General features: G+C 41.6%; 2 protein-coding genes across 2 annotated transcripts; one reads left to right on the forward strand and one right to left on the reverse strand.

Annotated features, from left to right (window-relative positions):
• Window positions 1-811: 811 nt before the first annotated feature.
• On the forward strand, window positions 812-5,409 carry LOC137789954 (nucleoside diphosphate kinase-like). The gene is made up of 5 exons (XM_068583845.1): window positions 812-921; window positions 2,724-2,856; window positions 3,956-4,057; window positions 4,749-4,861; window positions 4,986-5,409. The coding sequence occupies exons 2-5, from the start codon at window positions 2,728-2,730 to the stop codon at window positions 5,098-5,100; spliced, it is 459 nt and encodes a 152-aa protein (XP_068439946.1). The 5' UTR covers window positions 812-921; window positions 2,724-2,727; the 3' UTR covers window positions 5,101-5,409.
• A 4,224-nt stretch (window positions 5,410-9,633) lies between these two features.
• On the reverse strand, window positions 9,634-22,523 carry mbtd1 (mbt domain containing 1). The gene is made up of 17 exons (XM_068583776.1): window positions 22,373-22,523; window positions 21,050-21,254; window positions 20,787-20,920; window positions 20,587-20,698; window positions 20,425-20,507; window positions 20,219-20,336; window positions 19,323-19,457; window positions 19,119-19,207; window positions 17,801-18,035; window positions 16,933-16,988; window positions 16,185-16,289; window positions 15,953-16,100; window positions 15,121-15,203; window positions 13,887-14,121; window positions 13,413-13,484; window positions 12,544-12,699; window positions 9,634-12,384 (listed from the first exon to the last, which is right to left on the reverse strand). Exons 1-17 carry the CDS (start codon window positions 22,391-22,393, stop codon window positions 12,266-12,268), a joined length of 2,106 nt encoding a protein of 701 aa, XP_068439877.1. The 5' UTR covers window positions 22,394-22,523; the 3' UTR covers window positions 9,634-12,265.
• Between the last annotated feature and the right edge of the window lie 680 nt (window positions 22,524-23,203).

The following is a 23,203-nucleotide window of genomic DNA, read 5'->3' on the forward strand; positions in this document are numbered from 1 at the left end:
AAGGATTACATGCTGCTGAGACTGAGAAATAGAATTTAGCAGCATTTAAAGTGAGCATTTGGGCCACTGCAACAAACTGGAGCCGTCTTTTCATTTAACAAACATGAGTAAGTCCTGATATTTAACAATCCTGGGCTGTGGTTTTATTTAAAGTTAAAGAGTTCTGTTTCTGTAACTTGTGTTGTTTCGTAATGGAACTCATCTCAGAGAGTCTTGACTAAATGTTATGTAAATGTGTGGATTCAAATTCTCTTCCTTTTTAAAATTAATTTTAGGAACGTGATGATTGGTGTTCTCATGTATCTGTTTTTTACATTTGTCTCAGATAAGTAGCTGGCGCTTTTCTCAGATCAAAGTAAAATCCTCAAACCATATTTGACAATACCTTCAACCGCTTCCAGTTTAAAGCTGTATCCATGTTTGAGTATGTTTTATTACAGGCGCTGCCAAAGCTGCAGCACTTATAAACTGGTTTAGTATTATTTCATAACTTCAAAATGCATAAAGGAGAAACATATTTTTAGCACTGAGGATTATGCCTAATCTGGATAAAGTTGCAGTATGTTTAGAAGCGTACTCAACAGATTTAGCACTGTACTCCTATAATCACGAGAGATTGTATTAACTTTTTTTTTCATTAAAGTGTCATTTTTTGCCCTTTGTCTATACTGATATGGCACACCACACTTGAAAGGGTCATAATAGGCAGCTCTCGCGACACCAAAACCGAAGGGCGGGTCTTCACGAGACTTGCTTTTCGAACTGCTTTTTCTATTTTGTCTCCAATGTCTTGCCGTCGCACACCAGTCTCCGCCTTCTGGGATAAATTGCGGCTGCGCAAACTCTGTCGGTCTTCTCCTCCAACATCAACCCGTGCAGCTGCTTCTCTCTAGGTTACCCAACGTCAGCTCTACTGTCAAGGTAATGTCAGCGGTTTACCTGGATATTTGGCGTCTGCATTAATAGAAATACTCATAAATTACACGGTCGGGGTTTAAAGCTAGAGTTTGCAGTTTCATAGGAATTTTCCAGCGGATTTGGTAGAAAGCCAATGTGGTTTGAACACGTTAACGTCTTCTGTGTAATACTGTGATTTATTATTTTATTTTATAACTGCATATTAATAACTGGCGCTACGTGTTAACTGTATATCTATTGTTTAGGATGAGTTTGGCTGCGTCGGTGATGTTGGACGTGAATTATTTATTTTGTCCAGCGGCAGCGCGAACAAAAGACCATGCGGCTGTGTGTCTGAGAAGGCCCGGGCCTCTTACGTCCTCTGAGAACCGTCTGTTTCAACCTTTTCTGTGACTGTCGTTAGTTTGATTTGCTGCTTCGGCAGTTTCCTGGAATGACGTGTCGTTACAGGCTCTGAAGCCCTCTTTTTGTTCCGGGGTTTGAGTTTTCACTGTCTGGTTAATTCCGGTTGTAGCGCGCAGCCGGCACATCAAACGTCATTGACAACGTGGCTTTTTTTTGGTGCTCGCGTGCAATATAGCGTTTACAGAAAAACGCTCTCGCGTACACCGGACATAACGTGACTCTTGACCACTGATGCTATACTAGTACATATTCTTCTCATTGGCGCTTTGCGAACATAGCTATGACTTCTTCTATGGGCTAAGCCGCCATTGCGAGAAACAGTCAGTCTGCTGTAGGTGCGCCTGCAAATTGGAGGCTTTCTGCGTGCGGTGTCTGTAATCCAGAGTGTCTGTCATATTCCGGAGCTATTGTCAGGGGTTTATTGCTTAAATAGTTTTAATATTGCTTTGTCTTGGATAGTTTTTTTGGTGCATAAATTAATCTAGGGCTGTAGATGTCAGTATAGAATCTGTTATCAATATTTACCCTAGGGGGAGATTCTTAAAAACTATGAGTTTCTAATTATAGTGGAAACTAGTTGATTATTATAATCATTTGTGAATTCTGATGTTGACACTGAGTTTGCAACCTATTTTCATTCTACAAATTCTGTTCTCGATAGATCATTTAGTATGTATAATTTCAGAAGATTATGTACAGTCTTAGTAATACAATGCAACAATCTATGTAGCATACATGTTTCTACATTACAACAGTGTCATGATTCCCAAATCTGGAAATGGGAACGCATCAAAGTCGCCATTAGTTTTCTTAATTGTTCCAGTGTGTTGTGCCCAGTCAAACCTGCAGAGTTTCATACCTTAAAAATCAAGTTGCCTTATGAGCATCAAATGTGTTATAACTTGTCGCAGCACAGGTTATTCAGCTTTTAACTGACACAACTCTGGTTCATTCTGTCAAAGGAATGTATTCAAGGCCAACACCTGTAAAACCAACCCAAATCTTACACTTAAACTTGACTCCTAAATAGACCTTAAATTGCTGCTGACTGATTCTCCAGCAATAATTATAATCATGTGTTTACAACTGACTTTCTACATTCACTTGACAAAAAACTGACGATTGCGTCATCCAGTGCACTATAGCAACAGTAAGAATAACTGTGGACTGGGCTTGCCCACGAAGGTCACAGATTAGGTGATCAACCTGTAAGATCCGAACCGACCGCTGTCTTTAGTATGCGTTCACTGTGCAATGGGGTCGGGGCCCTCTGCAGCCGTCCCTACTGCTGACGGTGTCAAATGCAAGCAAGAGGCGTGAGTCACACTCCGGGTGTGATGCATTTTAGTTTCTATTTTTTAAATGTTCTAATATATTATTTTTTTCCTGCTTTGTTTCAGGATCATGGCCGATATGACGGAGCGCACTTTCATTGCCATCAAGCCCGATGGTGTGCAGAGGGGCATCATTGGAGAGGTCATCAAGAGGTTTGAGACAAAAGGCTTCAAACTTGTGGCCATGAAGATGAAGCACGTAAGTGCACATGGTTTTTGTACAGTGTGCTCTGTTTAAAATTATTAACTTCTCTGACAGCTTCTGGTGGTTAACTATCCACACACTGAATGCAGTGTGCGGTTAAAACCTCCGGTGAGCGGATAAGCCTACGTGTCTATTCCTGACTGTAGCATAGATTAGCACGGAGTCAAAGACTCTGATCCTCGAACATCGGATCTGGGACAGAGTGGGATGCTGCTTTAACCGTGAAGTGTGTTCATGTATAATCCTGCATTATGCAAGAATTCATGTAAACTGCGTTGCATGCAAAAGTCTCCCTTCGTATTACTGAAGTAAAAGCTTAACCCCTAATGGCACCACGAACCGCACGGACAACAGGAGTTGAAGTAAAATTGGAGTAGAATGCCGTTTGAATGAGGCGCACAAAGGCCTCCAGAGAGAATGTAGCAATGGAAGGATGGACAAGGTACAGTGTATTTTTAATGGTTTGATGTTGGAACAGAAGTGATTTTACTTGACTGACTTGGTCAGAGGGTGGGTGTGTGTAGGAAGGAGAAGATCAGGATAGCTGCAGCGTTCTGGATGCCAAAAACTCCCAGCGGTCTAAGTTCTCTTAATGATGAAACGGGGTAGAGATTCTCTCTATCTTTGGAAATAGAGTTGTCATTGCCCTCAGAACAAATGCATGCCCTTCCTCGTGGAAACTAAAACTTAGAACCCTAATAAGTTAGTCCTTTGCTCTCTTGCCCGTTTGGCCAGAAAAATGTTCTTAAAGTTTCACTTGTCCACATACAAATAGTTTTATTAGCGGTTATCAAAACCAAAGAGACTAAAGTAGCCCAATTATGAGTCTGCTGATGCCTCAGATCCTTAACCGGCTTGTCCAGAGTCACGACTTGCCACTCGGATCTCTAACTCTGTCTTGGGCTTTTTGAATTTGTAGCAGTATAATTTGTTTTTAATAAACGGCATAACTTTTTTGCGTATACAGTTCGCCCATTAAGCACCGCTGTATAACATGGGCTTAGAATCAGTGTTTCATGTATTGCATTCACATGTCCGATGCCCCATTGGCTTACTGAGGTCTGTTTCTTTCTAAATTGTCTCCATACTGCAGGCCTCCGAAGACCTCCTGAATCAGCACTACATTGACCTGAAGGACCGACCATTCTTTCCTACCCTCATCAAGTACATGAGCTCCGGCCCAGTGGTCGCCATGGTGAGAAAATTTGTTGTGTATAAGACTGGTATGTCCGTTGACCCGGAGAGAGAAATGTACCAGGAGATGGGTTGATGAACCTGCTGCTGGACAAGTGTTCGGAGGACTAATGCTGTGTTCACACCGAACGCGTCAAGATTACATGCAAAGTGCGTATGCAGCTGCGTATTTTCCAGCGGGCAGCACGAATAGCCTGTTGGTCGCAGCGCAAACTCGGGTCCACGCGCAAGTTGTCATCTCCCAACTCCAGCAGCAAAAGCGTGTGAGTCATAGTTGCGTCAGCCAATCAGCGTTGAGATGTTCCACTCGTCACCGCCGTCCTGTCGGTGCTGAATCAAACTGCTGCCAGTTACCCGGAAGGAGCTGATAGTGGCTTCATTCAGGCTGTTGTGAAACTACGGATACTAATATGAACCCAGACACCATCGCATTTGATGTTACGACGTTTTTGTGACTGCCATAACAAGTATAAAGCAGATCTAGTGGTTGTTTCATCTATAGTCTATAACGGAAAAAAATCGCTCTTTTCAAGGAAAAAAAAGCAGCTGAGATAAGCCACGCCCCTTTGTGGCAGCGGGCTTAGTCTTACTGCGTTTGGTGTGACCACACTTTTTTTTTCTCCGGCACGCATCGAAATTTTTTGACGCGTTCGGTGTGAACGCACCATAACCCCTCGTTCTGTTCATTCCAGGTGTGGGAGGGCAAGGGTGCAGTGAAGACCGGCAGGGTGATGCTCGGTGAGACCAACCCCGCTGAGTCCAAGCCCGGAACCATCAGAGGAGACTTCTGCATTGATGTCAGCAAGTGAGTACTTTTTCAGTAGCTGACAACTCTTTGGTCCGCTTTTCCTATGGACAGAATTAGCAGAGTCTTCAATGTGGTGCTCTTCCTCAAAATTCCTCACTTTTATTTAAATTTCTCCCCATAGGAACATCATCCACGGCAGCGACTCTGTGGAGAGTGCCAAGAAGGAGATCTCCCTGTGGTTCAAAGAGGACGAGCTGTCAAACTACACCAGCTGTGCTTTCAGCTGGCTCTACTGAGCGCCGGGTCCTCACACTGTTTCGAGACCAGTGAACTTTTGCCTCAGATTTCCTGTTCATGTCCGTAGCCTACAGGGGACAGGAACTCGGTCCTCACATGCATCACCCCTCTGCCCCTGGACATCATACCGATGTTTTGCTTTTGGTCCATTTTGAATACATTCCTCAGCTCTTTTTCTTTTCATTTTTTTTTTATTTTTAGAAACATTCCATTCAATCCATGAAATGTACAGTTGGTGACAAACTCCGATTGTCGTTTTTTTGTTAAAAGGTAATCTGCTTTCCAATAAAAAGAACATGATACAAAAAGTTTCTTGATTCATTGGTCAGTAAATGCATGCATGCATATGATAAGAGTGACCTGCCGACCTCTAAGGAACCGGATTAGTTGCTGGTAAATGTTCTGCTCCCAGGCAGGACTTGGAGGGAAACAAGCTGACGTCAGCTGGTTTGACTTTCACATCTGCTTTCTTTGTACTGTTACTTCACACCACGAGTGGGCACTGCTGCTTTTACTTAAAGAATGAACACCAATTAACTTATAGTTTGTACTTTTCCAAGCAGTTTATCGTCTCTAACATAACCACGGAATGCAGGTGCAAAGCGCTAAGTATGACAGTAGTCCCGTCCTCTTGGTCATGTTTTCTGATTTAGGTGTTAACCCTCATTTTGACAATGTGAAGAATAAATATAGAACAGTGTTCTAATGAATTCGCTGATTAATATAAGGTAATGAAACGGTGGACATTTAACATTTTCAAGTATCTAATCAAATGGAAAAAAGTTACTCAGAAGTTGGATACGCCTACGCTACTCCTGCTTTCTACAACATGACTGGGGATTTGTAAGGTCCTCCTTGCTATTTGTAAATTAACTGGAGTCTGAAATGGCTTGTGACAGTTTGCAAAACGTTAAGGTACCAAAGTAAAAAGTGCCATCAGAAAACCTTATACAATTACATTTTGTTTAACAATTGCATATATATGGTTTGTCAATGTAAGATCCAAATAAAGTAATGTTGGAAAGTCAAACCCCACTGTTTGTACAGTATTTTTCTTTTGTTAAATTATTAATGACTTGTTTTAAATATACTTTTAGAACATGCTGAACTAAGACTATTTCCATGTGCTAAGGTAAATCTGTAGTCTGGTGAGGGGTCATAGTGTGGTGGGGCCTGCCAGGACCCATGGTCCACAGCATGTTGTATGGATTAGATGTTTTAACCCTTTGCTGACCGCTGAGGCATGGTGTTCATGGACGGTGGGACTCTGAAGGTAAGGAAAAAATGAAAGCAATATTGGGTAAATATAGCATCTGCCTGTGGCCGAAGATTTCAGTCTATGAATATTCTTTTTTGTGATACAATTTTTCGACTTTTTTCAACTCTATGATAGGTATTTTGATGAGTCATATTCTTCTGCAGATGACCTTAGCGGTTTTGTTAATTGAGCATTTTGCGTATTATCGCTCTGGTATTTGTGCTTTGGACGCAAACAGTTTCCACTGCTGGGCAGGAAATCAATAATACCATCAACCAGTTCAACCAACGAACGTTCCAGCTGGTGGAAAAGCCATAGAGTCTGTAACTCTCGGTCCTCCCCTTTAATGTACGCCCTGTGTGCTGTTGAAAGACCCCAAAGTGCTGACACTGTTTGAAGTCATACGCCTTTTTATTCAGTGTAAAAGTCAGATCTTACAAAATCACCAGATAAACTTTCACAGCCATGCGGAAACAGTTTGCAATGCCTGTAAACGAAGAAGCCATCCATTACAACCAATATTATGATCCAAACATTTGGCTTTATTTACAAAGTCTATCAAAGCTTGATCACAGCACAAATGTACCATATGAAAGGAAAATGGTATACACTATCAAAAAGATGTACAAACTTTAAACTGTAATCTAATAATGTACCTCAGGGGTCAGTGTTAATATCAATAGATTTATAATTATTAACATAGATTTTTTTTTTCATTTGTATCCAAAATAAATTTTGCACAATAACCCTTAACAATTATTTTCAGACAATAGTAATCCCAATACATTAAGTCATTTTTATCAAATATATATAGCACCACAATATAATGGTTTAATATAGGGGGGCGGAGGCTATTACATACAAAAGACCCGTGTTAGTATCCAAGAAAAAACAAATAAAAATACAGCCTGCTCACATTTGGCAGAACCAGTTCAGACCCTATGGAAGCCCAATACCGCCAGGAAAAGAAATACTTATTAAATAGAAAGTCCAAATGTAGTTTTCAGTTATGAGATACATCAACATTTGGACAACTCAAAGTTTGATAGTCAACATTATTAAATACATCAACATTATGAGGCAAAATTGTGAGATACTGTGTCAAAAGTTTGATTCACCTAGCCAAAATTAAAAAAAAAGACAGTCCAAATGAAAAAAAGTCAAATTATTTTTTATTTAAACGGACATATTTTGACTGTTATAATTTTTCCTGAGTAAAACGAAAATATTGACTTAGTATCTCATAATTTTAATATATTTTTTTTTCTTCATCATGCCCCACTTTTAATTTCTCGTCTTGGCAGACATGAGCAACCATACACTTTACGATCACAGCGCAAGAGGAAAAAAAACAACAAACCCCACAGAGACTGAAGAACAACCAATGACGGTCACAAACAAACAAGGAAAAAACAACCAAAAACAACCAAGCGCACAACGAGCTCTGTTCTACGTGCATTCAGCTGATCTGTGATACCATCAACGCTCCACCTGCAGTGACTGATGCTCACACACTACCAGCTGGAGGCCAAACTTGTTCCATATTTAGTTTTTTTTAGATTTGGGGATCAAGGTGAAACAAGAAAGTGTAAACTATCTACAAGGAGTGAGAAATGAGGATCCAAAACAGTGTTGATTGTGCATTTTAAGTATTTAGAGGAAGGTAGCAGCAATTAGTCAATAGAACAGTCTTTTGTTTCCTGTTTGTGTACTAAGATATTAATGCAGTTTGGTCGTGAAGTACTTTAATGCTTCCTACTGCCTCCAACATCAGAGGGGAAATAAAAACAGAACTCCCGTGATCAGATCCTGACCTGAAACCAATCTGCTTCAAATGATTGTGAGACACTGCGTTTTATTGCTCATTTGGTCTGAGAAGTGTCGTGTTTCAGCGGCTTTGTAGCCAATCTGATCAGGAGACAAGTTCCGAAACAGGAAGGAAAGTGGTGGAAAACAAAACTCACATCTGTTAACAAACAAAAGGAAAGCAGGAAGCCACAAAAAAAAGAAGCAAATGAAACTACAGACAACAAACATCCGCATGTTTGTCGTCATAGCTTAATTGTTGTGTGAAGGCAGATTTGTAAAAGCTACAAAAACACGTGAACATAAATGCATCGGATGGTTTGTGAGATCAGACCTTTGTTGTTGGAATTAAATATATGGAAGCAAAAGAGCGCATGAAAGAGCAGAATACCAAACAGAATAGTAACAGAACACCTGAAATTCAGCCATAAAATTGAGGCACTACTTAATACTTAGTACTAAAATTTAAATACCAATTATTATTATTATACAGCATTTACTATACTCTGGAAACCACCAAGGTGAATTTCTGTCTGTTTAAATTCCTGTCTGTTGAGTTCAGGGGGGCATTTTGAACGGCGCAAATTTTCAAAACCATCTGATTTAAGGTTGGGTCAGCTCAGATCCTATGGAAGCTGCTCTACGCTCGGTGGCGTTTACATCCCATTTTCATTCTCAAGCGCCACGTTTCAGTTGCTCTTTTGCTTCCACGGAGAGAGACGAACACAATGAAGATCATTTGAGCTTTTCAAACCCAGTCAGTCAGACTTTAAGTCACAACTCCCAAAAAGAAACAAAAAAACCCACAAACTTCCTGAGAATCTAATGGTGAACCTTACTGGTAGAAAGAGAAGTTATGAATATTTTAATAGTCTCTGAAAGGTTGAAATGCTCTGTCTTTCGTTTCATTTCAGCCGTACAGCGAGTATCCTGCATGTGAACCTTTGCCCACAAAAACTAAACAAAAAGTCAGTCATACAATACCATTTGTTGTTAAATTATGTCATCTGTTAATTATATTAATGTAGTGATCATGACATTTGAGGGTGCTATAAGATTTATTCAACATAGCAAAACAATATGGGATCTATTATTATTGCATATCATTCAAATTAGAAGACTACCTCATGTGCTGCGATAACATTCTTTCAATGTTTGGTGTCTAGTCTTCAAGCGGACAATTTTTAGGTAATCACTTTCATTTGCATATGCTAACACACTGCCATAGTCGATTTCACGCTCTGGTTTCAGCTAAACGTGGCTAGCATCAAGAGGTAGTAGATGAACAGCTCAAAGATCTAGGAGAAGAATGAGAGGAGTCTTTTCTGACCAATCAGGGCTTGAAACTCAATACCATCATAGTCTTGAAGAATGAATATATATATATATATATATATATATATATATATATATATATATATATATATATATATATATATATATATATATATATATAAATAAACCTATGTCTTTATGCCACTGTCGTAGATCCTGTCGTGTTGAGTGAATGCTGCCCTCAGAGAATATTGGAAAGCAGTGCATTGTTCATGTTTCATTATTAACAAACCTGTTATTCTGTGGCTCAGGTGAATCATAGACTAGCTTGCATACATATGGCTCTGACATGAGAACAACCTAAGCAACAACAAAAAAAACATGAAAGCGTTGCATATTACTCTAATAACATATTTAACATATTGTTTGCATTTGGAAAACAAAACTGCTTGATAATGAGTCCAACCTCTTTTCAAAGACAGAAACCAGGAGTGATGCTACAGTTGCTGATGTATGGAGTCTCGACTGTGCCACATATTCAGTGTTTAATTATATTCAATTAATACGTTCCTATTTTGTTTTTAAATAAATTATTCATTAATTGAATTTAAGATAATCATTAAAAAAATAAAAGGATTTTGTTCGCTTACACATCTTTAAATGATAAGCAAATGAATAACAGTGTGATGTCTCGAGGCTGGAAAAAGGGCAGATGTGTGTGGGTTTTCAATAGTTAAAAAAAATGTATTCTGCCTTTCAATAATAATAATTCATCATTTACAGACGATAAACAAGTTGAAATATTAATTGTTGAATACAACATTCTTTCCCCCCCTCTGTAGTCGTCAAAGCATTCCATCAAAACAGAAAGGTGAAACTATTTATAAGTACAGGTATTAGTGGACTATAACTTTGTACTGAATAAGTTATACATGTGACGGCACAATCCAGACTCCATAAGCGTGAGGAGCGGTGAGCTCTGTCCTTTTGGGGTCTAAACACAGCAGACAAACACCTGTATCTGCAATCTGAATCACCGCTGGAGCGCGACCTGTGGGCGATGCGTCTGACGCACGCACACGCCGACGTTGGTCAGCTGCGTCTCTCCAATAAGACTGAGGTTTAGCCACATCCATGCCGTGAAAAGGTGGAAGCGCGAATATTTTGGGGGTTGCCAGGGAGGACGAGTCAGAGCACCCATCTTACCAGTAAGGTTTCTCGTGGACACAACAACATACCCTGCAGCTCACTCTATGCTAATTGTTATTCTTTTAGTATTCCTTTAAAACTAAAAAAGGTGATTTTTTTGTGTTGTTTTATCACCATATAGAATATATATGGTTTTTAAAAAAAGCTTTTCATCTCCACAGCGCTATCATTTCTGTTCAACATCACAGAACAAAAGAATAATTACAGCTGAATTCTCACTACAGGTCAGTAGGTTAGTTAATGGTCTGGTGGGAGCTCCAGTTACTGTGATAGGTTCCGATGAGATCTCCACATGATAGCGATCAAAGAGCACCGACTCCGTGAACTCATGAGACGTGCTCCTGCACGCTCCTGATTTAAGCTCATCCTCGCTGGTGTGATGGACAGTATTGTGCAGGCAGTAAAGAAAAAGCTGTGTGAAGTACAAGTGTACGTAGAAAGCCCAAAGAAGTCATTAAATAAAACAATGATAATGATGGAGTACTATTCACAGCTGCACTATGGCCACTATCAAAACTATAACAGAACATTGGGGACAAACTCTCACAATTTCTGGGTCTGATGTGAATGATTTTGTTGAACTTGAGTCAGATTTTGAGGTTCTGTGATGGGTGAATCTGAAATGACTGCAGCTGTGGAAATATTCTGGCTAATATCTAAGGAAAGAAAAAAAAAAAAAGACTAAAATCAGTAATGCTGAGCAGCACTGTACTGAGATCTCTCTTCCAAATCACAATCCCTTATATCTATACTCTGAAGTTCTATTTGAATAGGTCTGCACATACTATATGAATATAATCACTTTTATGAAAACAATGCACATCAAGTTTCCCACACAGCCACCAAAAAAACGTTCAAATGCAAAATAAGAACATTAAGACAAAAAAAACAACTCCAAAATCATTAGAAAAATAATAATAAAAAAAAATTCAAGTACTATTAACAAAGTATAAGTCCAGCTGGCAATATTGTTCAGAAGAAAATAATCAAAACTATCCACAACTCTGCTCCTCTTACTGCCAGCCTCTTGTCTCTCCTCAGGCCGTTCAGTGGCTGACTCTGACCTGAAAACAACAACACAACAACAAAAAGAAAAAACAAACAAAAGACCTGGCTCAATAAATGGTTTCTCACAGTTTCTACAGGTCTCTGTGCGCAGCCCAGATTGTGGCGGAGGCAGGAGGGCTGGTGGCGACGAGCAGGACTCTCACTCCTGGAAAGAGGGTGTTGCTTTCCATCCATCCGAATAGCTTGCGCCCAATTGGACGCTTCAGACGGGAAGTGAGGACGCCGTTGCATCATCTGTGGGTGGTCCGAAAGAGAATGCCCAAACATGTGTGACCCTGGAGGGGAGGGGGGGGTTCTTGTGAGTGATTACGTACACACACGGCTACGAGGTCAGAGACATTGTTGAGAGGAGTGCTCCCTTCAGGACACTTGGTTCTTTAGGAGCATGAAACTGCCCCACTTGTCCTGGACATCAGCATCAGCTTTATGTACTCCATAGAAGAAGAAGGCCGGAGGTGTTGGTCTGTTTGACTCTCCGTGTTCCTAATCCTTGCTGGGGGAGGGAGGGGTTTTGTATTTGTCTTGTCCCGTCCCGCTCCATCCCAACATCAGGGCTCCTGTTTGATGTAGTAGCTGCCCGAGCCGTTGCTCTCCTGGTCTGAGGTGCCCTGCGAGAAGGTGAACTCGTCCACCTCCGGCGTCTCCTCCTTCATCCGCAGGAGACACTCTACAGAGAGCATTGCAAGTGTCAAGATAAGTTGTTTAAAATATACAGTAATTTTTAAATGGACGATGAAGTGAAAACAACAAGGTTGATTAAGTAGAAAACGCTGCATCAGCTTTCTCCGGCTCCACCGGGAGGCCCCGTGAACTTGGTGAACGTTACCTGATTTGTGGGTTTGGTGGAGATGTGTTCGGGGGCGGGGCCGGGAGGGCCCCTGGGCGGGGTAAGGAGGTGGACTCTGCTCTTCGTCCCCGGAGAAGCTGCTCCTCCTCCTGCCTGCCTGACTGAAGGGCCGCCGACCAACCGGAAGCTTCCTCTCTAAAAACAAAACACCAAGGAGGCTTATTACATGCATAGTGGACACAATCCGAAAAGCAGCACTTCGGTTTCCAGGAGATTCATTAGAAATAGACTCTCAGGTATAAATGTACAGAATGAGAGGAAAGGGGCTAAATTAAGGAAAACCAAACCAACACACTGGCCTCTTCTCCTTTTCTATTAGCTGCACTGGATTCCTAAACTGACCTCCAAGCAGTGAAAATAAATATAAATAAATATATATATATATAGAAAACACACACACACACACACACACCCACACACCCACACACACACACACACACACACACAATGATCAAGCTTGTTCATTGGCGATCTCGTCCCATCTCATCAGCTGTCGTCCATTCTTCATCGGGGGGGCAGATAATGTTTGGTTAATAAAAAGCGTTCCTTAAACAGGAAACTATTTGGCAGTGATTCTGACAAAAAATGACTTCTTCAAGCCCTGATTTCATGACGTACTTTTCATATTCGCAACCTCAGACAAACTGTTTTAGGAAATTGTATCCATTTGAAATCAACCTCTGCATGCAGGCGTGATAAGAACTATCCCAGTCAGCAAGCTACAGTCTGTTGTCTTTCTTCACAGGGACACAAATGTTCTCGACACAAAGAGCAGTTGACCAGTCAGACTGCAGAGGAGCCAGGAAGAGGAAGAGCCAAAGGAAGGTGTGGACAGGCGGGTTACTCACTTTTCTTTTGGCCTTTGTACTGCTGGGCCTTTTTCTTCTGCTTGGGTACAGATTGAGGCATTTCTCTGTTACCTTAAAGAAAAGAAAAAAAAAAAAAGACAGTGAACCACAGGACGTTTAAGGGACGGTGAGGCGAGGCACAGACCAGCAGATTGTCTCAAAAGAAATGCAGCAATATAGATTGTAGGAATTCTAGCACAAGCTACAAAAACGTGACCGGTCTTGACACTGATACTGGCTGTCGGATATCTGCAATGACACGACCGATCCACGGGAAATAGTTTCTACAGAAGTTGAGGCGTGAAACTAGGTAGTAATAATTACGAAACGGTAGGTACGATTAAAATGTATCCACTTATATGACTAAGATTACAAAATGAGTAAAAGAATAAAGGGAAAACAAAAAAAGAAGAAGGAAGGTGCGTGTTCATTTCATGTGGCCACATGAGGTCCCAGAGGTCTCGGGGCTCTTACTCTGTGAGGCGGGGGGCTGCAGCTGGTAGCCCGTCAGCTGACACCAGCCCACAGGGTAGAGGTCAGGTGATTCGCAGTCCACCCACTGGTCATACTCGTCCTCCCAGCCGTCGAAGTGGATCCTCAGTAGCCGGTGCACGATCCTCGTCACCGTGGCGACGCACACCAGCCGCGGCTCCATCAGGTCGACAGCCTCCAGCTTCATGCCTGGACGGAAACCGTGATTGGGAACCTCCTAGGAGAATTGCAGAAGATGGAGGCAAAGGCGTCAGTAAGCAGCAAGCAGATGGTGAACACATGCTGGTGAACAGAGGCAGAGCACCGAAGCCTGAACCCCACGGCAAAGTAAAGGAGCTTTTGATCAGCACACAGCTGACAGCTGATCAACAGTGGTTCCTCTATAAGACCACACCAGGTATCATTTATTTTCAAACCTATACATTTTCCAATGCAGTGGCATTGTCATTTTTTTATGAGATTTCTTTCAAAAATTGGGTTTGAATGGATTTGGAAATCGACCACGAGGGGAGCAAGACGGAGAAAAAAACAGTCAACACGCTGCGACAACCAGAAATCTGAGCAATCCGACAAAGTATTACAAAAAAGCCCAAAACATGGCAGCGAGCAGCACATCCCAAAAATTATTTTTTTAAAGCCCACGGCAATAAAACATCCACAAACGTCTAGCAATTCAATAAAGTACAAACTCAGTGAATTATTAAAAGACCAATTAATTCATCAAAAAGCCAAAAAAATCTATTACATGTGGAACCAAACTAAAAGTAATAAAAATGAGGGCTCAGGGATTTTTTTAGAGAAGTCATTAAACTACTAAAAGTGAAATAGATTGACGTATTATACCAAATCTAATAGACGAGTTGTAACAGTGAAATGATTTATTTTCATCACCGTCTTGTACTGTGGACAAAAAGCTAATTGTTACTTTTGTGGGGAGAATTCAATTATTAAATTGAAAACGATCGACTAACATGAATCCCAAACGTCTGCTTTGTTGATGAAAAATATACTGAATCCGCTGAACATCGTGACCGCAACGCTTTGCCCCAAATTGTCAAAACCTTTGGCCAGAGTGCTTTAAATGTTTTGCATTAATCACCATGGCGCTCGGTTATGAAACCCTGTGGCGCCCATTACAGAAGCAGAAAGATAATACCAGAAGACAGAAACTGAAAGACAAGATCTCTACACAAACACAGTGGAGAAACCAGCCTACCTTGTTAAAGAGCTTGACAGGAGCAGCTATTGAACCTGTTTCTCTGAGGTAGTCAAACCATTTAAATGGCAGTTTAGTGTACCCTGGGGAACAGAGTCAGTGTTGAGACCAGAACATTAGGAAAATCATATGCAAGATGTTATCAAACTAAGCATTAACGTCACCTCAACCAGATATGGTATTCAAATATGGCCTAATGAGAAATGAAAGACATAAAGTACCTAAATGAACATTCTCTATCAGGAGGTGCAACAGAACCATTTCATTTAATTATTTTTTATTTTTTTAGGGATGGAAACACATCGTTCGTGCAAAAAATGAAAACAATTAACTATTCAAAGCACGGCGTGGTGAGTCAGAGCTCTTCATCACCGGCGTAGCTGGTTGCAGTCGTGACAGACAGACTTTCACATTCAGACGGCTCCTGAGGCCAACAGCCAACGTTACTAACAAGTGGACGTTTAATTACATCTGTGATTGATATGGATATGTCTGCTGCGTGAGAGCACTGTGGAAGAGAAGATGCTTTTCCCCACGGACAAACTAGTAACAGTGCTGTGAAGGGAGCGTTGGCAGCTCATCAGTGTAAGGCAAACACTTTTCTTTCAGCGTTGATCTGGAATTATTATAATGTTATAAAATTATAAAATTTCTAAAATTTGGGATCAAAGTAAAAAATTATACAACAATCTAAAATTTTCCTCCCGTTGTTTGATGGTTTTTATTTAGGCATTTTAAGTCTTCCATACCTCTGTGGTCCCTCAATGGGATCAAACGCCGTTTACGTTTATGATGAAGGGTAAAACAAACACAGACGTGGAGCATATTGTACCTCTAGGGGGCGTGAGTTCAATGTCGTTGATTTCACAGAAGCCGACGGGGTAGATGGACGGGGAGGTGCCGTGGTAGCAGAACCAGTCTGATCCATCCACTGCCTCTGAACCGTCAATCCCAATCATGAGGAACCCGTCTGCCAATACCTACGGAGAACCACGGAGGCTGAGGTCAGTCTGAACGCAGCCAGCCCCCCCTGTGCCGCCACAGCATTATCAAAGCCCACTTACCTTTCTTACAGTGGCTACACATATGGCTGAGAGGTTGAGGGGATCAATAGCTTCTAACTTCATCCCATCTTTGAACCAATCCCCACTCTGGTCCACGTCTTTCACCTGATGCACATTCGGATGGAAGAAAGACCACTTGTGGATTATTATCTGAAATATGATTGAATCATAACAGGGACATGAGTTGGCCGTTGGGGAAGTCTGTGGTTTTTTAAGGGTTTGTTATCGCAGCAGCTGAATGCAGAGCTCTGTTGGCCCGATGGTGGTTTAATTGATCAAAACTAAATGCTGTTATCAGGCTCAAATAATCCTGTTGGTTCTCATCCATCATCAGTTTGGGGATCCTCTATAAAGTTATCATAAATACTAGTGGGCTCTTATTTTAGAAAAAAAAGACGGTAAAATGTGATTGCATGCACTAGGGCGAGAGATTCGGGGACCCATGTCTCGTTTTGTGTGCAATCCTGGAGCGTTCTGCATTGTAACAGGTTGTTGTTCTGATCCACGTGGTGCTCCACAATGTTTACACACTTTTATTACTGTTGAACAATTTGGGATATTATCAGTGACTGTTATGCTTTGTTTTAATTGCCCAATAAAGCCAAACGCAGTTGTTCTAAATGAAAAATGTTGGCCTATTTTTTGTTTTTATTAACAGGATTTGGACAATTATTGTAATGTATTAAAAAACAAAACATTGTTAAACCATTTCTTAAAAAAGATTATTCTGAGAGCAAGCTGGTTTTACCTTCTGGAAGTACGGCGCAGGAGCATCAGCTTGACCCTCAATTTTCTTTGCGACATCTGGAACATTAATTGACAGATCAGAATGACTTGCCTGAGCAAAATATGCTTCAGCAACATACAAGCTGAAGAACAATGAAACATGCAGTCAGTAAAGGCCGTCACAGCCGTCTGTGGCATAAATGCGCACTTTTAGTATATACACTGCATGTATAATAATTATTTTTCCCTATTAGCTTATTTTCTCATTGCACTGTGCAGCTGTGCCTTCATCTGTTCCTCTCCTTCAGAACTCTTATTTAACAGCATTATTTCACATTTCAGTTATCTTTATTTATGTAAGATTAGCTTGGTTAAAATATATGAAACAGCCTTCTTAAGACCCTGGACGTGTGATTGGTCACATGGCCCACGTGACCATTAACATGCGCTGTGATTGGTCAGTGAAGCTAGCGTCTCACCGAGGACCTAGGTGAGAGGTAAATCACAGGACTTACTGATGACCCCTTTCCCTCAGAGGGTCATGTGCATCTGGTGAGTGAAATGCGGATTATGTTACAGTTTTTTACATTTGCATTTAATCATAAACAAGGCACAGCGCTGTTGTTGCTGCTGCACCTAGGGCTGCTGGTGCTTCTCCCCGAGGCCTCTTACTGCGCAAAGGTGCAACTACACGGGGTGTGTCCGCCATGTTTCTACATCAGCACAGAACGAACCAACCCAACGCCGGCTCTAGAGGGAACCGTTTTGCTTTTTTACGTCACCCAAAAGGTGAGGATGGTGAATGAAACTTGGGAAAACTTGTTTAGTGACTAGAGGTCACTAAACCGCACACACTGGACCTTTAAAGTGTCCCTTTACCAGTCCCTCACCAGATCTTTTAAAGCGGTGTCCGATGCTGCGCGACCAGCCGATGTTGTGGATGAGGGGGCTGTACATGTGGCACCAGAAGTCGTCCGACCCGTCCTGGCTCTCCTCGTAGACCAGCCTGAGGCGACCCCCGATTACCTGCTCCACCAGCGCCACCCGTGTCCGGCACAGGTAGTTCTTGTCTACCACCTCCACCCGCATCAGCTTCTTAAAGGGGAACTGCAGGTTCTCATGGACCTACAAGGGGAAGGAAAGTCATGCAGGGTTATATCAACGACAGAAGGATTTTTATTAGGGCTAGGCAAAGTTGAAAAAAAGTTGTTTGCCTTTGTTCAGTCTGTTGCTTACCTTAAAGATCTATGTTAAAGACCAGCAATTGATTCACTTCATACAAAAGCAATAAGTGCTTTTCATTTTTTCCAGTTAAGTTCAGTTTTTCTTTCCCAGTGAGAAAAGTCCAGTCTCTGTTGGCTTGAACAAGTGCACTGAACATTTGAGTATGCCTCCTTGTCTGAGAAAAGTTATTTTCTTTGAGAGAAAAGTAAAGATCCACAAGTGATACTGACTTAAAGTGCTCTACCATAGTGTACCAGGGTCAGGGGCTTTGCGCATGCGTGATTAATTTTCAATCTGTACGCGTAGCCTGCAGACGCTCCAAGTCCAGTGTAAAGCTCCTGTAAGACTGAACGCCTGTGAACGCTTTGTGAGGCAGTAGCGGAAAACTACATAACTACAAAACAGAAACTACATAACGATATGTGCTTTCACGTCAGGCGAGGCTACGGAAGCCCCCGAGCATGTACATAAATCTCCTTCAAAGTAAAAGCAGTGTCGCTGTAATGCATTTATGGAGTGCATCTTATTTATTTATTTTTCATTTTTGATTAACCTTACACGGGCTGGACTGGGAGAGCCGTAAGACCCCCAGGTCTTAACTACACCATCTGGGAGAGATTCAATGTGCAGCACCTGTGTGCGGCAATAATAAGACTCTCCCAATGCAGAAAAAAGCAGTTAACGCATGATCAAATAGTTAACGTCGTTAAAGGATTGCTGGATTAACACTGCGTTAACGCGTTAATCTGCCCAGCCCTAATTTTTATTCTTTATAAAGTTGTTTTCAAGTGCTTTTGAGTGAAAGTTCATGTCCAACTCAACTGAACGTTTAAGGTCAGCACTATGTGGTTTTGTCAAATTCTTTCTGAAGTATTTATCAAGTTTAGCAATGAAAAATGTACATACAATACATCAGCTACCAGCTTTATCCGAAACAAATAGAAAGAAGCATCATCAAACCAAGAAAGTATTTGCGGGTCTCACCTTGGCATTAAAGTCAGGTGGCAGTGTTTTAGCTCCAGTGAGACGCTTCACGAGAAAGGCTTTCCAGTTAGAGTACTTATGTTGTATGCCTGTAAGGGAGGTCACAAAAATAAACGTTAACAATGGCCAACAAACCCCTCCCCCCTCTTTGAGAACACAGGAATTCAAGAACCAAACCCTGCACACGTTTGGTACGAGACTCACTTTTTGGAGGTACGAGGGGTTTGCCGCTCGAGGCGCACCATCCCACCGGGTGCACCTCGGGGACGCAAAGGTCGCACCAGAAGTCCTTACTGGTGTCGTTGTCGAAGCCCTCATACCGCAGTAGAGCCTTGAACCCTGAACAACCACAGAGGAAACACACAGGTCAACTTTAGACCATGCCGCGCTGCCTCCATCGTCGGATAAAGTTTGCTCTGTTGCCATGGATTACACTTTTAGCATTCACGACCACCATGGCAACGGTGCAAACTCAAACCGGCTGATAAAAACCATGCGGATGGTCAATCACAAAAAATACAGTGACAGGACAAGAAGTGCGCGGCTGACATTGTCATTCATCTTATGGAAGGAAAGTTCTGATTGTGCTTGTCGACACACTTTGTCAGAACGAGAGCATTCATTTAGATGGTTTGTGTTGCTCGTATAATGTTACTGTGTATAATTAGGGTTAACAGAGTTGATAATTAATAATCATTGACTTTCATTGGTATTTTATGAAGAACAACAACAATACTTTCAGCAAGTCCAAGTTTCAATCTTGGGCCAATTCACAGAACTGCCATCATCTGTGCACACCGCCCACAATGCAACGGCACAAAGCCGTATGTGCCTCGTGTCACTGTACTGAACTACAAGGCGGTTCCTTTTGCGTACATTTGTCATGTTGAAATACACAATATTCATATTAGAGGGTTATTCTTATTAAACTTGGGAAAGTGATTTCACCAAATCACCTCGTCCAACCAAGCAGTCCATCGGAATGAAAATACATTCTAAACAAAAGGAAGCAGAAAATACGTGGATACTAACGATACTCTCACAGCGGATTTGTCAGTGTAACAAATTCCCTTGAGCTGTCCGAGGACATGTCGCCTTACCTGCTAGCTTAATGATTTCTGCTATCCAGTACACCTTAGTGGAGAGGTTGGTGTCGGAGTTGGTCACTTCAATCCTCACTCCTTCTTCTATGTCTCCCCAGCACGTCCCCATAGGGGCCTGAGACACAGAGGAAGCGGTGAGGTTTTTAAGCCACCGAAAGCAAGAAAGTGGGTTGAGGGGGCTACCTACCAAATGTTTTACTTACATGCTTGAAACAGCTGACTGGAGCTCCGATCGTGTTATTGCTACAGATATACCGACCCCAGTCAAAGCTCTCTGCGGGGACCACTGGCAGAAAACAAGTAGAAGTATAAAGTCGGAGTATTTCTAAACGGAGCAGCGCTGCAACGCTCTTTAGGTAACATACCGGCTTTTGATTTGGCCTGGTTCTGACTTGCTTGGTACTGGGCGTAGGCAGCGAGCTTTGCCATGAGAGGCTGTTTCTGTAAGACTTTCGCTTTTTTTGTTGGAGGTTTGCCCTTGCAAAAAAAAAATGTATATCATTATTAGTCGCAATAATTTATTTTTAATCGGAATTTAGCAATGAAGGCCCGACGATGCACTTACCTGGAGTCTTGCCAGGATGCTGGCCTTTTTGGAATTTGAGGAATAACTCCGAGAACAGGACACACTGCAGAAGCGCTTGGTTTTTGAGTAAAAGGCATCTCGCACTCCAACCATCCCACACATCTCACACGTGGCTGTGGGACAGAGGCCACAGAACAGACACATGTATTCTGTTAAAATCCCTTTAGGTTACTATGTGCTGGCAAAATGGATCAATAATATCTTCCAGCGATTAAGTTCCAAACATGTTTCCATGCACTGACCCATTCCTGCCTTGCCATCAGGGTACGTGTAGACTTGACCATTGTTTTTGATGATGGGCAGGCTCGCGGGGATGGAAGGCACCACCTCATCCTCGCTGTCTTCTGAGCTGGAGCTGCTGGTAGACTCCTCGCTGCAGCTGTCATAGCCATCGAACATCCCAAAGGAGTCTCTCCGCTTGCGCTCTGAACGTGGGGTGCGTTCCGCCTTTGCAATCAAGGGAATTACAACAAAAAAAGACATTCAAATTTGAATAGGATAAAAAAAAAAAAAAAAATTTAAGTAGGCAGAAAGTAACGATTATCTTTAACAGTAAATTCTGTGATTTTGTTCTGATGCAGTTTATAGTCGTGTCGATACAAGGTTAGCTAACGGTGAGAATGTCAGTTTTCCCTGACATAGAAAGTGACATCTTTAAATGTCTTGTTAGGTCCAACAAGCGACTCAAGCCCACATATATATATTTAGTTATGTAGCATAAAACTATGTGAACTGGAAATAATTGCATTTGAAAGTCGGGACCAGTTGTCTTCTCGTTTAATACTAGTAATTGTTGCACATTTACAATTGTTTGATGATATTTCACAGCCTCATTAAAAATGTCATGTGCCATGGAACTGTAACCTGGAAAGCTGTCTGTGGGAGCAATGAGAAATGTATAATACAAAAAAATAATAAAATAAAAAAATAGTGAAAAAGAAGACGTCAAAATGCAAAACATCTTATTGCCATCGCCACAGTGAACATGCGAAGCTGCAAAAGGCCTGTCGGTGAACACAACGTCCCTCGGTCCGGAACAGAAAGAACATGTTTATTTTGACACAGCCTCTACTTCCTCCTCGGAGCAGCGCATCCTTACGGCGGCGCAAACAAAAACACATTTAACCAGAGCGATAATTATGAAACAAAAAACAAAAAAGCAACGCTACAGCTAGGACATACGTGCTACGCGGAATGCAAGCTGTACAAAATAGAAAAGCTAGCTGAAACACACGCCAAAATTAGGGGCGGCCTTTATTCGAAATAGCTCCCGATGCTAACTAGCGTTAGCGCAGCTAGCTAGCGGAAATCTGTTTTTATCTATGAAGCAAACCACAATTCCCATCAGCGTAGCAAACCTATGCATACACACATGTTATTAAAATAAGTGGGGGGTTATTTTATGTCTATACATGTGTTTATGAAGAGAGTTTACTAATACTTAACGCTGGCTGGGCCACTAGCTAGCTTCCAAACGGATAACAACAAAGGAGCAGCGCTAGCCGAAGCAGCAAATCCTGTGTGACCAGAGGCTTGCGGCTGTAAAATGTCTCCAATTCACGTACCAAATCCCTTGTGTCCTCCATCAGCCCTTCATATAGATAACGGTCTTGGTAACTAGGCCACCCGGTGCAAAGTAAACCCCTGCGCCGGGGATAAATGTCGGCTTTGAAATACCAAAGTCTAAATGAATACTACCAAGCAGGATATCAACAAATTACTCTGCGGCCTCTGCGCATGTGCGAGTGTAACCCACTTTCACGCAATTGGTCAATCCGGGAATGGAGGTCATCGACCCACACAGAAACAAAACACAGGATTCGGCCGTGGAAATTAATGAATGGCCTTCTCAATTTAAGGTCCGACGACAAACTCATATCAACAGGGGATATTTATTGTGAAACTAGTTTCTTTTCTTTTTTTTTTTACCATTAGTTTCATACCACTCTTTCTGCATAAGGCTTTAGAATAACCTCTTCTTTGTAGCATGATCAGCATAAAGTAAGACACAGACAAATATTGTGACGTAAAATAAATCCTTTATCATATATAGTGCAGTTTATTACACCTCTGAAGGAAAACCACTTTCCTCTGGCCTTTAGTTAGTGATCCGGTAGATTGTTATACTTTTATGCTGAACAAAATCTGCTGAGCAAATTTAATAATATTGTATGGTTTTCTTTCCAAAATACACATATATATCAGACCAAATATTTAGGCCATGAAAATCTTATCATACATACAAGTTCAAAACATTTAATGAACGTTATTAGCTAATCAGCTGCCTTCTCGTACCACCTACTCACAACAGTGCTTTCAAAAAAAATAAATACTGGCTTTGTTGTTTTTGTTCCTCTTGTCACTTCTTGAACAAAACAATATAATAACCCACATTT

This window comes from Clinocottus analis, unplaced genomic scaffold, assembly GCF_023055335.1.
Source record: "Clinocottus analis isolate CAN_PGR_092001 unplaced genomic scaffold, fCliAna1.0.p SCAF_19, whole genome shotgun sequence".
NCBI lineage: Eukaryota > Metazoa > Chordata > Actinopteri > Perciformes > Cottidae > Clinocottus > Clinocottus analis.

Bases quoted from the DNA above. Each gene is read 5' to 3' on its own strand.
- mbtd1 (XM_068583776.1), bottom strand. From the start codon at position 22,393: ATGGAGGACACAAGGGATTTG. The intron at 20,508-20,586 runs GTATGTTACCTA...GTTTTCTGCCAG, and splicing joins CCAGGCCAAATCAAAAGCCG to TGGTCCCCGCAGAGAGCTTT. The intron at 13,485-13,886 runs GTAAGAGCCCCG...CTTTTCTTTAAG, and splicing joins GCAGCCCCCCGCCTCACAGA to GTAACAGAGAAATGCCTCAA.
- LOC137789954 (XM_068583845.1), top strand. From the start codon at position 2,728: ATGGCCGATATGACGGAGCGCACTTTCATTGCCATCAAGCCCGATGGT. The intron at 2,857-3,955 runs GTAAGTGCACAT...TCCATACTGCAG, and splicing joins TGGCCATGAAGATGAAGCAC to GCCTCCGAAGACCTCCTGAA. The intron at 4,862-4,985 runs GTGAGTACTTTT...TTCTCCCCATAG, and splicing joins TTCTGCATTGATGTCAGCAA to GAACATCATCCACGGCAGCG.